Consider the following 21,438-nt stretch of genomic DNA (forward strand, 5'->3'; position numbering starts at 1 on the left):
ACACATGTACACACATGAAAGAACTGCTGATTTTTATTAATTTTTTTTTTTTCTCATCTTAGGGTTTTAGAGAGACTCCCAGCCATGCCTTACAAAGTAGAGGGTGGCCATCCATCCTTATCCTTTGCAGGCTGGCCACCCACCATATTCCCAGTCTATCGCTTTTCAAAACGTCACTATCATTTATATTCTTCTTATTAGAAACCCATACATCAGTGCTTCTGTTTAACATTCAGTCACACTTAAATAAAAACGACAAGTTTAACACCAAAGATTAGGAAAGTCAGTGACACTTTGGATATGCTTCATTCCTTAACCATACCAAGACCCATTCTTTAAGCCTGACTAGAACTGGGATGGGATGGAGATAGGTTTAAAATACCTATGTTTATTTTGAGAAGAACAAATACTATACCCTATGATAATTCAATATGCTGTGGCAAAATATAAAAGACAGTTGAAGCCTATTGTAGTAAATTTCTGTATATCTATTTCAGTATACAAAACTATTGTTACAGAACAATGCGGATGCCCACAAAACTTGTTCTTGTGCAGAGTTCTACTGTAGTAAAAGTTATTGAAATAAAAGGTACCCTCTAATAGAAAAACGTGTGTGATTACGAACAGCTGAATGGAATGTGCTGTAAATGAAACATTCTTGCTAAGGCCACTACTTTCTTATCAAGAGTTCTAGATCTTAAGGAAGGACTTATTTGGTCCAAAATGTGATACTAGGACTTATCGACACTATGGAAAAAGTCCAATTCTGTGAATCAGTAGTGCCATTTAGCACAGATGAAGACAAACGGGAGTCAAAAAAAAGGAAAACTTTCGCCCTCAGGTTTGGAGGAGGTGAGTCTGGACCTCATGGAGAAGCCAGCTGCAGATTCCACGCGGGTAGGTCCACCGTCCTCAGGTCATCAGCCTCAATTCTTTTCTGCCTCCTATTACTGGCATCTTCAAGTGCCTTCAACTGCGGGCGGGATATCGTTTGCGGACACTTGCTCTCTGGGGCCTCCCGAGGCCTTCACAGGTTTCAGACGTTCAACTGAGGCACAGAGCCTCCGGATCTCCAAAGGGAGCGACCTGTTGGCGTCCGCAGGCTCGTGCGGTCCCCGCGTGCTGGTTCGGTAGCTGAGAGAGCCGAGCTGCGCAGCCCGAGGAAGGCAGCTCCCGGGCGCCAGGCCGCGCTTTCGTGGCTTTGAAAACTTTCCAGCGCGCGTGCCACGGCGACGCGCAGCGGCCGGGCGGGCCCCACGCGGCCTGCGCCTCCCGCGGGGAACTTTTCGGCTTCTCGGGCCGTGTCACTCTTGCTCTCCGATGCGCCTCCCCCTGGGCTCGCGCCCTGCTAAGCTCCCTCCCTCTCGGCGAGGACCTGCCCCGCGCCGCCGCTCTGCGCTCGCTCTTCCCGGCCCCGGCCCCGCGGCGGAGGAGCCCCTCTCCCTCTCCCCGGCCACTTCCAGGAGCCCCTGCCTGTCCCGTCGCTTTTCCAAATGGCCCGGCCCAGCCCCGCGCCCTGACTGCCGGCGAGCGCCGCACCACCAGGAGGGGAGGAGGGGACCTGCCACGAGGGGCCCGGAGGCTGCTTGGAGCTGACTTTTCGCCAATGGTCCAAAGCGATATGTCCAAGTCGCCTCCCACAGCGGCGGCGGCGGCGGCGGCGGTGGCGCAGGAGCTCCAGATGGAACTGCTGGAGAACGCGGCGCCCGCGGGGGCGCTCGCAGCGGCCGCACAGGTAGCATTAGCGCCGCGCCTTCTCCTTCCTTTGTGAGCCGCCGGGGCGCAGACCTCCTTCGCGCCCCGTGCCGCCTCTGCCGGCATCGCTCGCCGCGCCGCTCCCTCCCGCCTGGGTCTCCTCCGCCACCTCCTGCTTCCCGCCCTCGCCCGCTGCCACCCGCTCTCCTCTCCTGGCCTCAGTGACCCTGCCCCTGCTCGCCTTGCCCTGGCTCTTCTCCGGCTTCCATTTTATTTTATTTTATTTTTTTTATTCTGCTTCTGAAAAACCGGTGTGAAGGGGCTGGGGCGACTCCCCGCTCCCCCTCGGGATCCCAAGGCTGCCCTCCCCACACACACACACCCGGGCACCTCTGGTCCGCCCTCCTCGCCCCTTCCCGGGAGAGGCACATGGAGAGACATGAACCAGGCGAGCGGACTGGACCTGCTCAAGATCGTGAGTCCTGGGGGGCGGGAGGGGCTCCGCTTCCCGCAGCTCCCACGCAGACCCCCCGGATGAGCGCCGAGCCGGGGTGGGGGTCGGGGTGGGCCCCCGTCTCCTGGCATCAGCCCTGCTGCCTTCCGCACCTGGGAATTACGCCGCCTTGACAGCTCAGCTCCCCCTTCCCTGCACTTGCCCAGGTTTGCCTGGACCTCTCTCGTTCCTTTCCGTTAAGAAAGCGAGCTAGGAACGTGAAAGTTTTTTCTTTTTCCGGAAATGTGAGCCATTTCAGAGAGCTCCAGGACCACCTTTTTCTCCGATGAGTATTAGCGGTTTCTGGAAAAATTCCGGTTTGCTGCTGTTGTGACATAGGAGATGTCAGTTGTAGGCGCCGGGCAATGAGAAGGTGGCTTTTACGTAAGGCTTTGGCAGGTACGGTATAGATTACAGACACCTCAGGTCTCAGCTGTGGCAAGGAGTCTCTCAACTTTTATCCCAGCAGGGAAATGACTTAAGACTCCCAGCTGTGGGCTGCTTGGTGAGTGATGTATGTGAAAGGGTTAGGGTTACGTTTTAAGCATCATTTTGGAGAAAAAGTCTCTTCTCTGCTTATCTTGTTGATTTCAGGCCTCCATTTGCTAGATTGTAAATTGTGGTAAGATCATATATTTTTCTACTTACATAAAATATATGATTTATATATTTTATATTTACATAAGCTCAAGGGAGAAAGCGTTAGAGTGTTATTTACTGTAGCAACGGGGAGGGGGCAGGGATGGGAGATGTAATTAGAGTTACAAATGTTTTGTTGCTACTGTGCTTTTGAAAGGTGGTGCACATTGACTGCTCCAGATATTTTGATTCTGTTAATAATGATGGTTCCAGTGTCATGATCGTGGGGCTTTTTCGAACTTTCTTTTACCACTGGGAAAACGCACTGCTAACTTAAAACACATAACTCACTTTGATTTGAGATAGAGGAAGCATACAGAAACCAAGAACTTGTATCATCAGAAATCCATTTCTTCCGTAACAGTAAGACAGCTAGATATTTGGCCGTACAGCCAGGGTGCGGACATGTAACTAACCACCTACCTTAACATGTAGCTTCAGCCAGATGAACTGAATTCTTACTAACGCATGCCACCTTTGTTCTAGACTTCTGATTTTATCTCGTCACTTACCGGGTTAGATGAGACCTCCAAGATGCTTATTCTGGGATGATGGTCTTGAATATTGATAGAGGAGGAAAGAACTTTTAGACCTTTTTTTCTCTTTGATCTTCCTTCAGGGATTTTAAAAAGAAGTTTTTATTCTTATGATAAAAATAGAGTTCCTGAATTTCTGGAGATCAAAGTTAGGGCTGACGGAAAGCATGACTGCATTCAGATAAGAGATAATTTATTTAGTGATTTATGTAGTTAAACGTACGTCAACAAATATTTATTGTACAGTTGCAATGTGGAAATGATTCAGATGTGAGAAGACACAATTTCTGCCTTTAAAAGAACTTATATTCCAGTAGCTGCAAGTGTGAAGCTCGTAAGGCATGGGACTGTGGGAGAAGTCCTGAATCTGAAATGATTTTCAAGAAGTAAAGATCACAAATATTCTACGCGGAGCAATCTGTAAGGGTTTCATAGAAGAGGTGGCATTTGGGAAGAGACTTGAGGGTGGCTCAGATTTCAAGATTTTCAGAGAGGTGATAGGGAGCTAATGATACAGGAAGCAAAGGCACCGAAGTTAGAGGTCTTAAAGCAGACATTTGAGATCCCGAGTTTGAAAAGGGTGTGGAAAGGTACGGATTAGGCAGAGAGGGAGGCATAAGACTGACAAGGCAATTCAAGGCCACATCTTGGAGGCTTTGAACAGTGCAGTGTATTAAACAATAGAGAACCATGGATGGAGTTCAACAAAGGAGCCGTAACAGCTCATTCCGAAGAGTCACCTCTTTAGGCTGAAGGCTCTATAGGATAATTTGGAGTCTGAGGCATCCAGAAGAGGAGCTACCAGAAGGGAGATTGATAGAACAGTTTGGACACCAAGTCATAGGCCTAAACTAGAGAAAGAGAAAAGATAATGGATATGATAGATCTATGCATGAGACATTGCAGAGACTCAGTCCACAGGAATTGGCAAGCAATCGTATAGATACGTGAGAGAAAGTAGAAAGGGAGGAATGGATGTTATAAGCAGGTGAGAGGAGATACATTCAGCTGCATCAGCATTTGCTTTCTCTACCTTCCAAAAAATGAAAGCGATCTTCCTTGAATTGTGTTCATATCATATCCATTATTCGAGGGGAAATATTGCTTCGTGTATTTTTTATCTAATAAATTACGGCATCAGGCGGTGGTTAACACTTGGCAAAGGCATCTTTTCTGTCTCTGGGCAGGACAGGCCAGCAGTAAAACTGATCAAGGAAAGATGCCATCTCAGGAGCATCCCCCTTTTTTTGTGACACTGAGTAGTCGTAATTCTACTTAGAAATGGAATTTTCATTTGCAGTGGTACCTCCAAGCCATCATTGGTTTTAAAATCCTTTCTATTTTACCTCTGGATTATATTGCAAGTTCTGTATGAACAAAGCAGAAGACACAGATTCACAGACTCTGTTCATTTTCCTTTTCTATGTCAATAACCCTGCTGGGGAGGGGGAAACTTCATACATTCCAACGCCTCACACGAGAAGCAAGAGCGATGCAATTTGCTTATATCAGAACTTTCAAGAACTTGAAGTTAGAGCGCCTTCTTGAAAGTTCTGATGTAAGCAAATTGCATCGCTCTTTAGGTAACCTGTTATGCAGTTTCACTGTGAACTTGGACGCAATCTACCTTCAAAGTCAAGGCACTAATTTAGAACTCTCCCTCCAAAGCTTTAAATCTGCACTGTCCACTACGGCAGCCACTGGCCGCATGTGGCTTCTTCTGAGCACTTGAATTGTGGCTAATCTGAACTAAAAAGAGCTATAAATGTAAAATACACATCAGTCTTCAGAGACTTATTATGAAATAAGGAATATCCAACATCTTGTTAGTAATTTTTATATGATCACATGTTGCAATGATAATATTTTGGATATATCGACTTAAATAAAATACATTATCAATATTAATGCCACCGGTCGCCATTTACCTTTAAATATGGCTACTAGAAAATTTCAATTACATATGTGGCTTGTATTAGATTCCTACTGGACAGCATTATTCTAAACTATAGCACTGATAATTTTCCCGGGAGTTGAATTGATGGTGTCGGAAGGTCGATGGATGAAGGCAGTAGGTAAGTGGGATTGAGACTAGGATGGTGACAGGGGAGGAAGTACACCAGAAAGAAGAGCAGTATCTTAGCACTCGAGGCTTCAAAGAGATTGTAAGCGGAACCTCCAGTCACACCTGAAAATGAACAGACAGTAACCAGAGGGCCTGTTTGTTTTGCACCTAGCAACAGAACCCAGCTGGTTGCACCCCAGCTGAGTTTGCCAGATGCTTTTCAAGCATGCTGCAGTCATACAGCCTGGGAATGGCAACACCCTGAATCTGTAGCAAGGAGCTTTATCTAAAAAGAGCAGCAGCCATGCTCCTGTGGCTCTTGAACCATGCCAGTAGAATTTTCCAGAAACATTCTTAGGCCCAAGGTACAACCTAGCCTTTTGCAGTCTTCAAACATAATGGTCATAGATCCTATGTTTTATGTTTTGCTAAAACCTTCACTCCAAACCCTCATCAGTTTTCTCCTGAATAGTAGTTTTGTTCTGATGTGGCATGGGAGACATTTAAAAGCACACCAGTCAGAATTTCTGAGTGTGCTTTAAAATGTGAAATATAATATCTTACAATTTGAATGATTTGAGGTTAAGTTAATCTCGTAGTTTCATGTTTTGTCTTTTTGTCTTTCTTTTTTATATAAAGACTTAGTTTACTTGTTATTGCATTTAATTCCTTTGAGTTATACAGTGTGTAGCCTCGGTCTTTTCAAGAAACACGGAAGAGGGAGGCGGTGGCATTCTTTAATTTCGTGACTGTGGGACGTATCTTTATCTTGCAAATAGTATCTGGCATACACTTCCTTTCACAATTACAGGGAGTTAAAATTAATGATGACACTACTTCGAGTAACTGGTTCTGTCTCGGAGTTCTTTCCCAGCCTGGCTGGAGGTAGATGGTGACAAGGGCAAGGTTGGTCCCTCGCCTTCTCCTTCCTTTTCTGCCCCTGCACTTCCCCACTAGGCATTTCTCTGCTTCCTGGCCTCGTCCCTCTTCCCTTCTCTACCTGCCAGATGCCCAGAAGAGCTTTATGTACACAGCCTCTTGATTCCTTTCTGCTTTTGTGTAAACTGATCATATAGAAAACAACTTATGTTTGTTTCTCTTTTTCTAGGGAGTTATACTTCTCTCCTAGTGAAAGGTCTGACTTTCACCTTGTTTATACTAAGCTATCAGAGAATGAGATTTTATGTCTGATTCTTCTATGGATAGTTCTGGCTTTGTTCGCTTTGGACCAGAAAATCAGGCAAGTCCTCAGGTCAAAGGGATAGATATTCAACAATGCGAATCGAGAGGTATGAAACGAATTTCAGGCATCAGCATTTATGCTCATGGGGAGCAGTTTATAGATAGGCAAACTGTCACCATATCCATCAATCACAGAAGTGACATCATCCTTAAAGCTACCCCCAGGGGCTGCCAGGCCAACTTTGCATGTAGAGCAGGGCTGAAATCTCCACTTAACTGGCAACTTCTATAATTAACTACTACTGTCTACTTCAATCGTAAGCGCTTTGATTTCAATTACCTGTGAAAATGTGAGCATTTAGTTGCTGATTTTGAGACTACAGTTCAATTTAGAAAGTTGTTTTGTATCAAAGAAGACATTCATTCACATGAAGGGGATATTAATGTCATGATGAATGCTGGATATCTTTTTAATACATCGTTTATATATTTGTGTACATTTCTTAATTTTTTCTATAGTTTCTGAAAATTTACTTGATTGATGTTTTAGGAGAAGTAAAGGAATTTAAATATATAGTTTCCTTTTTGCTATGGCGACATAATTTGGTTTAATTAAGCTGAATATTAATAATAGGCAATAAATGGAAATTAGTGATTTTTTTCAGATTGTTCCAAGAAGGACTTAGGGTCTGCATGTGTCAGGGAGAGTATTATGGATTACACTTTGCTCTCTAGCCAACCCTGTTTTTCTTACTCTTTTAGTTCCTGAAATCTGTGAGGCTCTGAGTGTTAACTGTTTCATATATCAGGTGCTCAATATTCAGTGTTGCTAAAAAAAATGTTTAGGAAGCTATTGGTTATAAAAGTAGTTTCATATGAAGTAAGTAGCACCTTAACTAAAAAACTAGACTTCCAAATTTAATCAAGTAAATCTTTGAATACTTAATCTTTCATGTATTTTTCCATTTCGGGGAGGTTCGGTCTTACTTTTTCTTTATTTTTTCTTTTTTCTTTTAATTCCTATAGGTGAAACACTCTAATCCTATTTTCAAAGACTTAGAGTAACCAAAAAACACGTTATTCCAGCAAGATGGACTTAATTTTAAATATGCATGGAATTAAAGGAAACCTCGTTTTGTAATGGTGGTATAAATTTTCGCTAACATTTTTTAAAGTACATAATAATGGACTATTAGTTTTCCAAAAGGTGCTTTAAGTTTTTTCCTGGATTCTGGATATTGTTATAAAAATAACTTGTCATTGAGTAGTGACTCTTTAGTTAAAAGTTTGAAAAAGGAGACTATGGAAGAGAAATTACTAAAAGTAATTTAAAATTAGTAAAAGAACAGAATAGAGGTATAATTAAGCATATCTATTTATTTTGGCTTTTAATAAATATGACCTATAATGAATAGAGGTATGCTATAACACTATTTAGTCATGAACAAGTTAATGCTTTGAATGAATCATCTCATAAATTTAAGCGATTGAAGGATGATATATTTTTCTCAAAACTATCACCAGTTTTCAAGTGATTCAGTGTGTCATTGTTTTTTTTTCAGTATGCAAACTGTGTCTCAGTTGAAATCTGTAATAATCCAGTGTAAATACATTGCATAAGTAGCTAACTACACCTGAAATAGTGTTTACGAACAGTATTCCCAGGGGCCTAGAAAAATGGATGTGATTTTTAAAGTGTATTTAATTTCTTGCAGAGAACTGCAGCCTCCCTTGGGACTGAATGTCTTAAATATTGTGTGGTTCTCACAGTGCCTGTTGTGCAATTGTGAACAGCCATGAAAAAGCTCACACACTAAAGCAGCTGACTAGTAAAATGTACTTATCATTAAAAATCTGAAACAAATGGCAATGACAGAGTTTCAAAGATACTCTTTCCACCCATTTCAACGTGGTACTGAAAAGACACGTGATAATGGGATGGGATTAGATTTTGTCTTAGTTCTCAAGGATGATTTATGCTCCTCATGAAAGTAGATAGTATATTTAACATAGATTTGCCCCCACCCCAGAAAGAAACATGTTAGGTCCAAAAACGCTTTCAGGGTCATGAGTGTTTTTCCATATGGAATAATGTAAAGTTTTTTTGTTTTTTTTATTTAAGGAAATTTTCATACTTTATTTTAGTGTTCTTAGGCCTTGGAAGACACTTCTGTCCCAATCTTTACATAATAATTGGAAAAGGAAGAATGTTGTTGAAAGAATGTTATTTTTCAACAGTTTACTGAATAATGTTTACGCAAGTAAGAAGAATAAGCTGTTAGGTGAAGAGAAGCTTGTATAATACATTATGAAAGCCCAGTCTAGATGATCTTTCCTTTTACGAAGTTGAGAGTTAATTAAATGCCATGGAAACACATTTGTATTATATAAATCCCTTAGATACTTGGAAGGGAACAAATATATTTAAGGACATTTTTTGTTGTTGTTTTAGGATTATACCACCCTTTCACTTTAGACTGCAAATGCATCTAAATTACCCATAACACAAATGTTTGTACTGTAATGGATTTCAGCTTGCCTAAGTGCCATGTATATTATGGTTTGTAAGATATTTCCATTTTAATGAAAACCATCTCAATATGCAGAATGTAGCAAAGTAGCATTTTCAAAACCTGAACGTGGTGTTTTTGAAAAAGCAAATTTTGTAAATTCCAACAACCTAATGAAGTCTCTGTGAGCCTAATCATTCTAAATGTATTACATACTTTAGCCTAATTTCCCCACACCCTTCCAGCCCTAATGTGGTGTAATTAAGCATATCTATTTATTTTGGCTTTTAATAAATACAATCTATAATGAATGGGGATTTGCTATAATAGTACTAAGGCATGAAGAAGTTAATATTTTGAATAATATATTGAGTTTTTACCATGTGCTAGGTCTTATATACTAAATGCTATGAAATACATTATTTTATTTAATACTTAACTCTGCAACGTAAGCATTAATATTCCCATTTTAAGAAGAAGACTGATGGTTGGAGAGGTTAGAAAATTTGTTCAGGGTTTGCTGCAGTAGGATCCCAGCCTACGTGCACTTAACTGTAAAGCTCAGTGGTGAGCTGTTTTTCACTTATATTTTAACTTTCGATATTCACATTAACTTTATGTGTGCCTAGAACTAAACATCGATTGATGCATAGTTTATTCTTAGTGCTCCTGGTGTAAACTGTAGATAGAGTTAGTAAAAGCCAGTTGCAGATGTTTGTTTGGCCCAATCCTATTAGGAAAACAAATTGTCTAACCTTTAACATCCTGTTCTTAACTGGTTATTTTTTCATTTTTTTAAATTAGTCCCTAAAATTTATTTTTCTTGCCTTTTTAGCAAAATCACTAAGTTGTTAAAAAGCAAGATCTTCACACCACATTACAACCACGGGCCAGAACATTTTACAAAGTATGTTAATTTCATGTAATTCACTACCACTGAGGTAGCTTTTTCACCAAAGCAGTCTCTACATCTGCACAGTAAGACGAGGAACTGGCACCATGCTTCCTTCATGCGCCATCTAGACCTACATTTCTATATAAATTTAAAGGTAATCAGACTTCATGTTGCAAAATGTCCTTCAGCTACCATATGCAGGACCAATCCCATATGTGAATACCTGTGGAATTACATATTAAAACATGAAAAAGAAGCAAATAAAATGGATGCTCAGCGCTGCTGGATAACAGTATTTCATTATGCATGAATCTATTACATTGACAATCTGTTGTCAATCTGTTGACAAGTTACCTACCTTTCCTGTCACCTTACTGCTGCCGCCTCAGTCCCTCCTGCACTGAAATGCTTATTTTTAAATGCTTCGTCTTTAGTGTATTTTGCCTCTTGACCACAGATATGCTAACAGCATTAATTGTTTTAAGTATTAAGTGCTTTTCATTCAATTATTAAATATTTCTAGAAGTTTCTCTGTATGCACACACTGATTTGAAATAGATATTTGTGACTTCTCCAATAGTAACTTTCTAATAATGCCCAGATGATGGCAATTCACTCCTTATTTTGGTCTTTGACATTTTCTAGAACTAGGCCTAGGTTCCTGTGAGAGGTTCTAACAATAATCTTACTTTCTTCTTCTTTTTTTTCCCTTTTTTAGTCATACGGAAAAGGAGCTAGGAGGAAAAACAGATTTAAAGGATCCGATGGGAGCACGTCATCTGACACTACCTCAAATAGTTTTGTCCGTCAGGTAAGGGAGCTCTTAAATTCATAGTTTGAGAAGTATATTAAAATGAACTTAGATTTTTTTTTTAAAAGGTCATTTTACACTGTTATCTTTAAGGCTGATACAATATCATTGTGTTTACGTTTAGTTGGAGTGAAAAGTGTACCGTTTAATGTCACGATTAAAATGTTTAAATTTTAAGCGAGACTGTGAGTAATAATTACACTCTTTCCTGGCAAGTTAAGGGAGGGAAGTGGAAGCTTCCTGACGAAGGATTTCTTCATAACAGAATGAGCGAGTTCTATCAGAGATGATTACAGGTTTTGGAGGCCAGGGGTGGGGCAGGCAGTGGGCCTCCATACCACAGTCTGTGAAGTTGGTATAATAAGAAGGACTTGGGTTTCCTGGCGAAAAACATGGGCAGCCAGATCTCTGAGGGGAATATAGCCTCCAGGTGGAGCCTAAGGTCTCATCAGGTATAGGTGAGTGCGTCTCCTCATCAACACTTCTTGGTGGAGAGGAAATTCGGGAGGAGAGTCCTAGAGAGAATCTGCTTTCCTGGCTGAAAGACCCCCGAGTTCTGGTCACCGTGCTCATAAATAATCTCGAATTGGTGAGAGCTCGCTCCCCAAATAGCAGTTGCCAACTGGAAAAGCTGCTCCATTTCTTTTGGGAAGAAAGCTACATTCCCCCCGTGCTTCCTGTAACCCTTTCCCCACGTTTCTCCTCCGCTGTTAGTTGGCAGCAGTTGAGCTTGAACTTGTTCACCTGCTGCAGCCGTGGGGGCTTTTATGCTTGGCTGGTTGCCGCCTCCTTACTCTGCTCTCCCGATGCAGATGGAGGATGATCCCTCTCCGGCCACTAGTTCTCCGCTAGCAATGTCAAGTGCGCCAAAGGTATGTCCGAATACTTTACAGGCACCTGGAAAAGTTTTGGTTCTGGTCGGTGCCAGTTGGGAATTGTTTCAGTTTTCCGAAAAGGAGTTGGTTAAGAAGGAGCAGAGTTTTTCTTTCCTTTCTCTTTTTTTATTGCTAAGAAACATTTAGAAAGAAAAAGGAAGTTGAAGCCAAGCGAGGCCCAACCCCGGAGGTATGTTCTAATGGTGTCGGAATTCTGCCTGATGTTGCGGGCAGCATTCCAGCATCGTGGTCCTGTGTGTGAGTGAAGGACCTTGGGGGCGGTGACTTAGGTGAGTCTGTTAAAGGAAAGTTACCTAAGTCCTTTTCCATTTCAAGCATCCATCTTTATTCCGCCTCTGGGATGAGGACATGGAACCTGGACAGCTAGAATCCACCACTTTGTGTAGTCATCTCAGGGCTGAACATCAGGGGACCTGAAGCAGAAACAAATAAGCTTCTTAGGACAGGTAGTAGCTGCGGCTCAGCCACACAGAATGATAAGCAGCTTGTCGAAATTGCACGGGCAGAAGCGCTGATACGTTTCAAGTGAGCAAGATATTGTGAATAGAAGTGAACAGTAGAGAGCTCACTGTTGCTCGTTTTAGCGCTATCAAAAAGTCATTTAAAGACAACCTCCAGACCCCATTTTCCAATTGTGTCTTTGCTGTGAAGTCCCCTTTCATGGAGTTTTGAGAACTTAATTTCTAAGGCTAGGAGGGATTGCCACATTGCGTATAAGTGAACCGGATGTGTTTGTCTTCATAATGTCCTTTGATGTCGCATTCTTGATGATGTATATGAGATTCTGTGCTTAACACACAAAATACTAGGCTACTTAATGTAAATTTAGATATATATTGCCCAGACGTGTGAGCAAGTAAGGAGACAAAAATAAATAAATAACCTATCCTAAAGGCTCATTTCTGAAGCTCCGTAAAATGAATGGCTTGGCATGGCATGGATCTGGGCTAATGATGACGCGGGCATCAAGACCCTGGAAGTGCCAGCTCATTTCTGTCACAGAAGAAAGACCAGTGTCTTTGGCAAGAATGCTAAGTTAAACACCGTATTTTACTTTGGCATGTAGTCTCTATTCTGTTAAAACGGCATTCATATTTTGCTAACATTTGAAAATAGGCGAAAGCAACCATGACGCAGTTAAATAATTATAGTTTTGTCAGAGTATTTGCAGACATGCACGGTAGAGAGTAACGGTAAGCATATGTTAGAGTAAATAATTTGAAAGGATCCCTTTTAAGTGTTTTCCCTTTATCGTCGGTGGTTTTTTTTTTTTTTTTTAAGCAAGTGATTTGTGTCAGTATACAGGCGTACCTTAGAGATATTGCAGATTTGGTTGCACAGCGCCGCAATAAAGCAAATCACAATCTTTTTGCTGGGGGCGGGTCTTGCCTTCGATTTGTAAAAACGCAATATCTGCGGGGCGCAACAAAGCAAAGCACAAGGAAATGAGGTTCGTCTGTATTGCTTTGCGTTCTTCTTTCAAACCCCCCAGCTGAGGAAGACTCATAGGAAGATCTTCACGAGTGTTTTTAGCATGAATGTATACAAAGTTAGTCTTCTTTGAACCTTCTTTATTCCGAGGAAGGTAGGATGTCTTTAGCATTATAAATCTTCCCTAGGCATTGTGATTTAAAAACAAACAAGAAAACGAGAACCCCCCAAACCAATCAAAAACATCACACCCTTACTTTCATCAAAAGTTGTTAGATGCCCAGTTTCTGTCACCCTTCCAGCATGCTCTGCCACTCTTATTGGTAATGAGAAGTAGGGAGTTTTTATTTTTTCCTTCTTCCTGCAAGAGTCAAAAAGCACTTCTTTGAATCCTGAAAGTCCTTTTTTTTTTTTAAACTTGTAAGTGAAATCAGCCACCTGGAGCATCATGCTCTTCGATGCCGAGGCCTGACTGAGGCTGACGGGGTCCACGGATCATCCTCTCTGGCGAATCCAGGTGAAGCTGGGTGCCCATACAGCACCAGTTCCCTGTTAGGCCTCTTTAGAAATGGGTTTGCAGTTCATTAAGGCTTTGCTTTGTAAATAGGTATGTTAATTTTGATTTATTAAGGGGCAGAAAGTGTTAAACAGGACTTCCAGGTCCCCTAATTAGAATTAATGAAGATTATTCAAACCAGTTATGTACTAAAAGCTAGTTAATACATAAAGCTATGGTTATCTTAGATTTGTTTCTAAGATAATTACGATATCGAGATTGTCTTCAAGTCTAGTATGAACCCTTTGTACTCTCTGGCTCTGCGCTATGAACAGATACATCAATAAGAGAACTTCATATATCATACTAAACCTGGAAAAGCTGCCATTCTTAAAACCTTTTGCATTTTGTGCCTCACGTAAATTTTGTCTATTTAGAAAATCAAGTTTCTGTATAATTTAGCTCTTTCCTCCTAACTTCATCGAATACACAAATAACTAAAAGCCCTGAGGTGTGTTGTATGAAGAGGGAGGGAATGAGAACTAGTAGTTTATCTGAGCACCGGACCCTAACCAAGCAAATTAATGTACTGCAAGAAAAATAGGTGGATGGGAGTAACGAGGCCCGCCTGGCATTGCAGGCTAGAACATTCGTGCTGTTCTTTTTCAAGAGGTTGTGCAAGAACCACTGTGTAAATTCTTTGGTAGTTCCAAGGTCGGGGAAAACTATGTACATCTGCAAACGAGTGCTGGTCATCAAAGCTACAGCAGCTCGTGGTGGGGCAGGGAGGGGAGTGTCTGTGACCATTGGGTCAGCCCAGTTCTCTTCTCTCTTGTGTTTTTTTAAACATTTCTTCATTTTCTTAAAGACGTGTGTTCTCTCCGGCTACGTTTATGTACCTGGCAGAGTTCTTAAGACGAAACACCAAATGCTAAGGGGATTACAGCCAGTTTGCTTTATTTCGATGATTCCCACAACATGGCAACTTTCATTCTGAGCTCTGCTAGAGGCTCTGCCATGTATGTATGGCCAGGGCTCACAAACTGTTTCTCTGGAGAAGTTTTCTAGGTCACCCTGTTGTACCAGCTGGTACCTTTCGTGCAGAAAGTCGAGCCTTAAGCATCAACAACTCTTTTTTGGAATTTTCGAATGCCATTGTTTCGGGGAGTTCATGGGGAAGAACTGTGCAACTGACCTGGGGTTTTGCTCACCATCGTATGTCGTGGTTCTAACAAAGTAATCCTGTAGCTTCTAAGGGCTTCCAGAATACAAATCGGAATGACAGAATGGAATGAACCAAATATTTAACAGAAGGCTGTACGACACTTTCAGAACACGGTATTCTAAACAAATTCCGTTGTCTTCCAGTACCATGTTCTTGGTGCAGCTTTTTGGACCGCTTATTAGTTCAATTTGGCTTTAAATATGAATGATTAATCATAGAGACACACAGTCTCTTTCTCGGTTTTGTTTTGCAAAGACAGATTAAACTGCGATAATGATTACAGACTCCAGGCCTGTGTAGACTGATATGTTTAAGGTTGGATAAATCTTTCAGCCCTTAAATGCTGGCTTGTTGCCTTGTTATGCTGTATTCGTCACAAACACAACTATAAATAATAATGCAGTAGATTTATTGCCACTGATTTCCTGTAAATGTCTTTCTATCTTATTAGGCATTCGCTTAAATTTTGTGAATGGCAGAATCTGTTCCGAGACCTTTTAAGAACTCTTCTTAAATATATCACTATAAAAATGTTGAGCTTTTCAGTAAAGAAGTCTCTTGTTCTTTTTATAGCATAAACTTATATACTACTAGGAATATTTTTCTTTTAGGAGGCCTATATACTTTAGAAAATATTAAAACAAACTTTAGATTTTGTACTTTAACACATAATTAGCTTTAAAATGTCTTTTTAAAATTAAGTTTTTGTGAGAGAACAGGCGTATTATGTATGATTATACATAAAATCTTCCTCATTCTGAGATTGTTTTCATGTATGTGCAACACCTACCCTATAAACTAGGTTCATTAAGGTCTCCACTCGTTTATTTAAATCAATTTTGTGGATTGAGGCAGATTTTATCTTCACATATTTTCCCACTGACCTAAATATAACATTTTAAAACTCGGAATTATTTCTGCAGGTGTTCGTAGTTCCTTGGGCTCTCAGATATGTTTCAAATTATAATATATTTTGCACTTATGCCCCATTTTCTCTCATTATTATTCATCTTCTGTTTGGCCAATTCATGCAAAATCTTAGAAGTTATGGACTGAAGTAGCCCCCGTAGATAAACTGAACATTTACAAGTGAGCTACTAGGAAGTAATTCGTATGACTAAGAAAATGTGCTTTCATTAAACATTGAATTTGCAAAAAATATATATATATTTCAGTTGACTCCTAAACTGTTAGGAATGTTGGTGAAGATCAGTTACTTAGCTTTAGGTTAATTATTCATGTGTCTCAGGTTTTCATGGGTGTCATACCCAAGTAACAGTCTGGTTAAACCAAAGAATAGTTTTTTCTTCCCTGTTCTCTTTTATAGATATAAATAGTGTCACCTTCTCTCCTTATTGATTTGTTTCTGGAAATCTTCACGTCTGATGATTATCAGATGCTAATGAAGTCCTTTTTGAGATGTTGGCTTACGTCTCAAAAATATTTGCTATGAGTGAGTTCAACAAGGAGGTATTCCGGTGTTGCTCATCACGATTCCACATTCGTGACGAAGTGTCTGTGTTGATTACAAAGACCTGAGGTGGAGAAAAGGAACTGAGCTCCCCACCCCTGCCCTTGATCTTATCATGCTTCCTTTCACCATCTGCTTATTTTAGAGTTGGAGGATGACGGAGGGAAAAAAAAAAAAAAAACAGGAAGATGATCACAGGAGGAGGGAAGAAGCTTCGTAGCATCTTCTATTGACTCATAAGTGGGAAAATGTAGCTAAAGATCTTCAGGAAGTCTCTGTCCTCTGCCACCATCTCACCATCTGTGTCATTTCTCCAAACTGTCATCAAGTTTTAGAGAATTATCTTGGCTTCGTATATTTTCTTGTGTCCTTGGTGTACGTAGAAAAGTTCTAGCCTCTGTTCTTTCTTTTACTTGATACCTGGTAAAGGGAGAGCCTAGGGGACAGCTCGATTGTTTGGACTTCTGGCAAGGACACTTTGTTTTGACTCAGCTTTCTCCTCCGCTTCCTGTCTGAGAGGCTGGGCATTGTGACCTCATCAGTTTTCCTTTCTTGGAAAGTAATATTTTCTCTGAACCCAGAGGCTTTTTCATGTAGTTTACTCCTGTTCAGATGTTTACTCGTACGAAAAGATTTGTTGATTTCTCTTTGGTCTAGGTGTTATAGCTGAAAATTGGAAAACGACCAATTGCTTTATTTTTTTTTATAAACCAACCTCACAACCAAAACAAACAGGTAAACTTTTAATTTGAAAGGAAAATAATGTAGATGGTGTATTCAGTTGCTAGAGCTGCCGTAGCAGAGGCCCACAGACTGGGTAGCTACACCAAAAAATTTTATTTTCTCAAAGTCCTAGAGGCTAAAAGTCTGAAGTCAAGGTGGCAGGTCTGTTCTGAGGCTGGGAGGGAAGGGCCTGGTCCAGGCCGCTTCTCCTGGGCTTGTAAGTTGCTCTTTTTACCTCCTCATGATGTTTTCTCAAATTTGTATCTGTCTACAATTTTTTATAAGGACATCAGTCTTATAAGATCAGGGCCCATCCTAATGACCTCATTTAATTTAATTACCTCTATAAAAACTCTGTCTCCAAATAAAGTGACATCCTGAGGTACTGGGGGTTAGGGCCTTAATATGCAAATTTTGGGGGTTGGGGGGACACAATTCAACCCATAACAGATGGTGCCTCTGTTATGTTTACTTTGTATATAATGTTTTTCTTATGCCATAAGGGTTTAGATGAAGATAGACTTAAACTAAAAAGCATTGACCCCAAAGCCAACATATATCTGAAAGACAGAAAAACATCTTTTGCCAGAATATGAAAGGAATAAAAGTGTACTTTCTCCATAGGTGTCAATATGATTCACACAGAAATAAAATAACTTCATGAATTTCTTGTAATTAACCTAATATACTCGACTAATATCTTCATTATGAACACATTTTAATTTTATTTATCATAAAAAATTTTATTTAGATTATTTATTTTCTCCAAAGTATAAAATCTTCTCCTAAAGCCTTTATAACTTGTACCCTAGGATATTTCAGAGGTTCATAAAATGTTTAAAAGACTTGGAACTTTTAAAGATTAAATCCATCAGTATAACCCAGAATCCGGTTCATACTTGAGCATAATTTGTCTGGTGAACAGAAGACATGCAAACCATTGCAACCTACAATAGACGGATTCTTTGCACTTAGTTTTATGATGGCCAAGAATACACACACACACACACACACACACACACACACACACACACACACACATTCACACACATTTGTGCGTTTACGTGTGTGTGTTTGTATTCTGTGACTTAGCTTTTCATCCTTTTCGTGTTATATTTAAAAAGTTACATTTACAAAAAATAATTACATGCCTAAATCACTGTCCTTCAATATGTATCAAGATTTGAGCTACTATTTAAAACTTTTATGCTCGCATTTCTCACAGTGAATTATTAACTCGAGTTCTTCCAGTTACTGCTTCAAGCTTATAGACATCTAATACCAAGAAGAATCAGAAAATAAGATCCTCATGTAATCTTTCTCTCTGACAATTGCAAGGAGACCTGAAGCAAAGAGAAGAGCCATGGGGGTCGGGTGGGGGGCGGGGATAGGGAGGGTCAGAACACCCTGCTATGTATTAGCTACTTGCAGGGGTACGGAATCGAAGGTCATTCGTCATCTCTTGCTGACTCATCTGGTGCTTACCAGTTCACCAAGGTCAGGATCCTACAGAAGAACATCGTTTACTCTTTCCAGGGTCTTATTTCAAGTAATGTCTCTATGCAAAGCAGCATGTGTTTAAGGAGTCCAGTAAAAAATCTCTGTTTGAGATTGGACAGTCTAGTGTGCTGTTAGCATCAGAGGGCCGGGCATGTGCATTTTGGAAACAGTTGCTAAGGGATTCTAATGCTCGTGATTAAGTACCATTACCTGGGGGCAGTTGGAGGGATCAGACCGGATCATAAAGAAAAAATTAAGAAGTGGCTACCGGGGAAGGTGTAAGCTAAGGCGCGATTTACTGACCGTTTGTGAACCCGCAACAGAAGTCCTGTGTGAGCCCCAAGGAGGTGATGTTTTATTCTGAATAGTAAGAATACAAAGCAGTTGAGCATTTATCCTAAGAATAATTTTAAATTAAAAATTTTTTTTTAATTAAAATTTTTAAGTAAAAATAAAATTGGAAATGGAAGTCGATGGTGTGTTCCTGGGATGGTGGGGAGCCGTGTGTGTGTGCATTCAGGGCGTGTGGAGAGAGGGACAGGCGATGACATTGGAAGTGTCGGAAGGCACCCAGCCTCTTGCTCTGGGGAGTTATGCAGCACCCTAGGGTAAAGAAAGGCATGAAAGAATTGGACTGATGGGTCGACTGGCTGGGAAATCAGTAAAGATGATAGTAATAGCTTATGTTGATTGAATGCTGATGATGTGTCAGCCACTCCAGTGAGCACTTTATTTCATCACTAACACAACTGATTATGGTGGGTGCTACAGTATAAGAGGTGATGAACGGAGGCCCTGGTAGGTTAATGCATTTGCTCAAGTTCATACACTTCAAAGTTCATGGCGTTTATTAGACCAAATCGGTACACTTGTTGCTCAGTGAGAGACTTTAGACAATAGCTATGCTAAAAATCTGAGAAAAGTGGCCTGCTGGTCCTAGATCACTAGGCCAAAGACGGCGACGGTGACGGTGGGTGCAAGGCCACCTGAGCCAGGACTGGCGAAAGCTGGGCTGAGTGAGTGTTGGGTCCCAAGAGCTGAGCTGGCCTCAGGCGGGGCTTCAGTGCCATTGAGGAATCAGGAGGGGTACTTGCTTAGTATTAAGTCTATATGAAGGAAGAGATGCTCACAGTACATGAGTGAAGATTATACAGGTGTGAATTGTACCACTCTTTAGATTTTTCTACAGATTTGAAGTATTTCAAAATAAATAGGGTTAGGAGGAAGTGGGTGGGAATGGGCAGCAAGCTAGGTTATCCTAAGATAAAGGGCAGAAGCTCTGTGAGGGAGACCAGGAACCCCATACAGGGTTAGACGAGAGGTACCCGGTAAACGTCTGCCCCACGCAGGAACGCAGGTAAAGAGTCACTTCACACACTCAGACACCTGAGGCCGCGTCCTGCCTGCCTGTCCCTTCAGAGATGCTTCAGGTCCTGCAGAGCTGGGAGGCACAAGCTGTATTTTCTACTGGCCACCTTATTATAGACTTTTGCATTAAAAATATCTGTTAAGACTTAACGGACAAAATAAAACCACGTACAAACTCAACATAAGTATGTTTTCTTCAGATGTCAAGCTGAAGAAGGTTAGAGGGTTTATAGCCCCCAAACAGCTGGTTATCTTAATATCCTAGTGTGGCTCTTTCAGTAAATTTATGCAAAGCCCTTTGAACTGGCAGTGCTGACTCACAGACTTTTTCCGGTTTTCCCTTGAGTAGAAGTAGTCATTAGCGGTCATATAAGTTGAAAATCAGCCATTCTCTCTCTGCCTCAGGCCATTTGTTTGACAGAGAGCAGTTGTTTGAGAAAATGAGGATTTTGGTTACTAAGAGACCCTGTCCTTTACCCTATCTGATTACCCGCTTTGGGAAGAAGAACTGCTTAGTATGTATTAGATGACTCTGCATGCTCATGGTCTTTTGGAGGATGTTTACAATATTCCCATAAAACAGGTCAAAACAGTTTTACTGGCATTTGCCACAGTTTCTCTCTATTGCACTTGATATTGGAAATATCGTGAAGATGTGACATATACTATGAATGTAATAAGTTGTATTTTAGTGGTTAAAAAAATAATAGTGTGTGTAGCCTGATCATCAAACTCAGTTGTTTCAGGCCCACACATAAGTATTTGGTCTTATTTATTCAATGCAGAAAAGTAACTCTGGATTCAGGATTTGAAGATATCTGTACTTTATTGTGAAACAATTTCCCTGACCATTCGTGTGTATGAAAATTACACTGGAAACAGGCCAAGTGCACATGTACTTTCTGACTTTGATAGATGTTATTTCTCCTAAGTTCTCCTAAGTTCTCTTGACTGGTCCTCATTTACTTGTTTACTCATCCATTCATTTCTGCATTTATTCATCAACACGTGTAACACCTTTGCCAGGCATTGGGCCAGATGAAGAATAAAATAACAAGGTTCTGTCCAGTTTTAAGATAAGTCCTGGGGATGTCATGTATAATTCGGTAACTATAGTTAGCAATAGTGTATTGTATACTTAAAAGTTGCTAAGAGAATAGATCTTAAAGGCTTTCATCACAAAGAAAAGAAATTAGTAACTATGTATGGTGACGGATGTTAATGAGCCTTATCGTGGTCATTTCACAATGTATACATGTATCAAATCATTAAGTCGTATACACCTCAAACTAATACAATGCTGTATGTCAACTAGATCTCAATTAAAAAAAGACAGGTTAAAGTATTAACGGTATTAGTGCTTTAAAATTCATTGTTCAGGAGTACACGGGAAAGGGACTGATTGGTTCTGCCAAGGGGAAGTAGAGGGAATGTCACAAGGAGGTTGTGTCTGAGCTGGACCTTGATGGATGAGACGAAATGTTCGAGGGGAGGAAATTAGG

General features: G+C 40.8%; 1 protein-coding gene across 7 annotated transcripts in view; it reads left to right on the forward strand.

The window, feature by feature from the left end:
• The first annotated feature begins 1,590 nt into the window (after positions 1–1,590).
• The window catches only part of CACNB2 (calcium voltage-gated channel auxiliary subunit beta 2), a 343,326-nt gene continuing 323,478 nt past the window's right edge, over positions 1,591–21,438 (forward strand). For 2 of the 7 annotated variants that reach the window (XM_011364379.2, XM_011364378.2), the window contains exons 1-2: positions 1,607–1,735; positions 10,734–10,826. In XM_011364379.2, coding sequence (XP_011362681.1) covers positions 1,607–1,735; positions 10,734–10,826 — 222 coding nt within the window. Of the gene's footprint in view, positions 1,736–2,119; positions 2,171–10,733; positions 10,827–21,438 lie in introns of those variants that run through there. The other 5 variants (XM_023533114.1, XM_011364382.2, XM_011364377.2 and 2 more) reach the window with 4 other exon arrangements.

Source organism: Pteropus vampyrus, unplaced genomic scaffold, assembly GCF_000151845.1.
Source record: "Pteropus vampyrus isolate Shadow unplaced genomic scaffold, Pvam_2.0 Scaffold96, whole genome shotgun sequence".
Classification (NCBI taxonomy): Eukaryota; Metazoa; Chordata; class Mammalia; order Chiroptera; family Pteropodidae; genus Pteropus; species Pteropus vampyrus.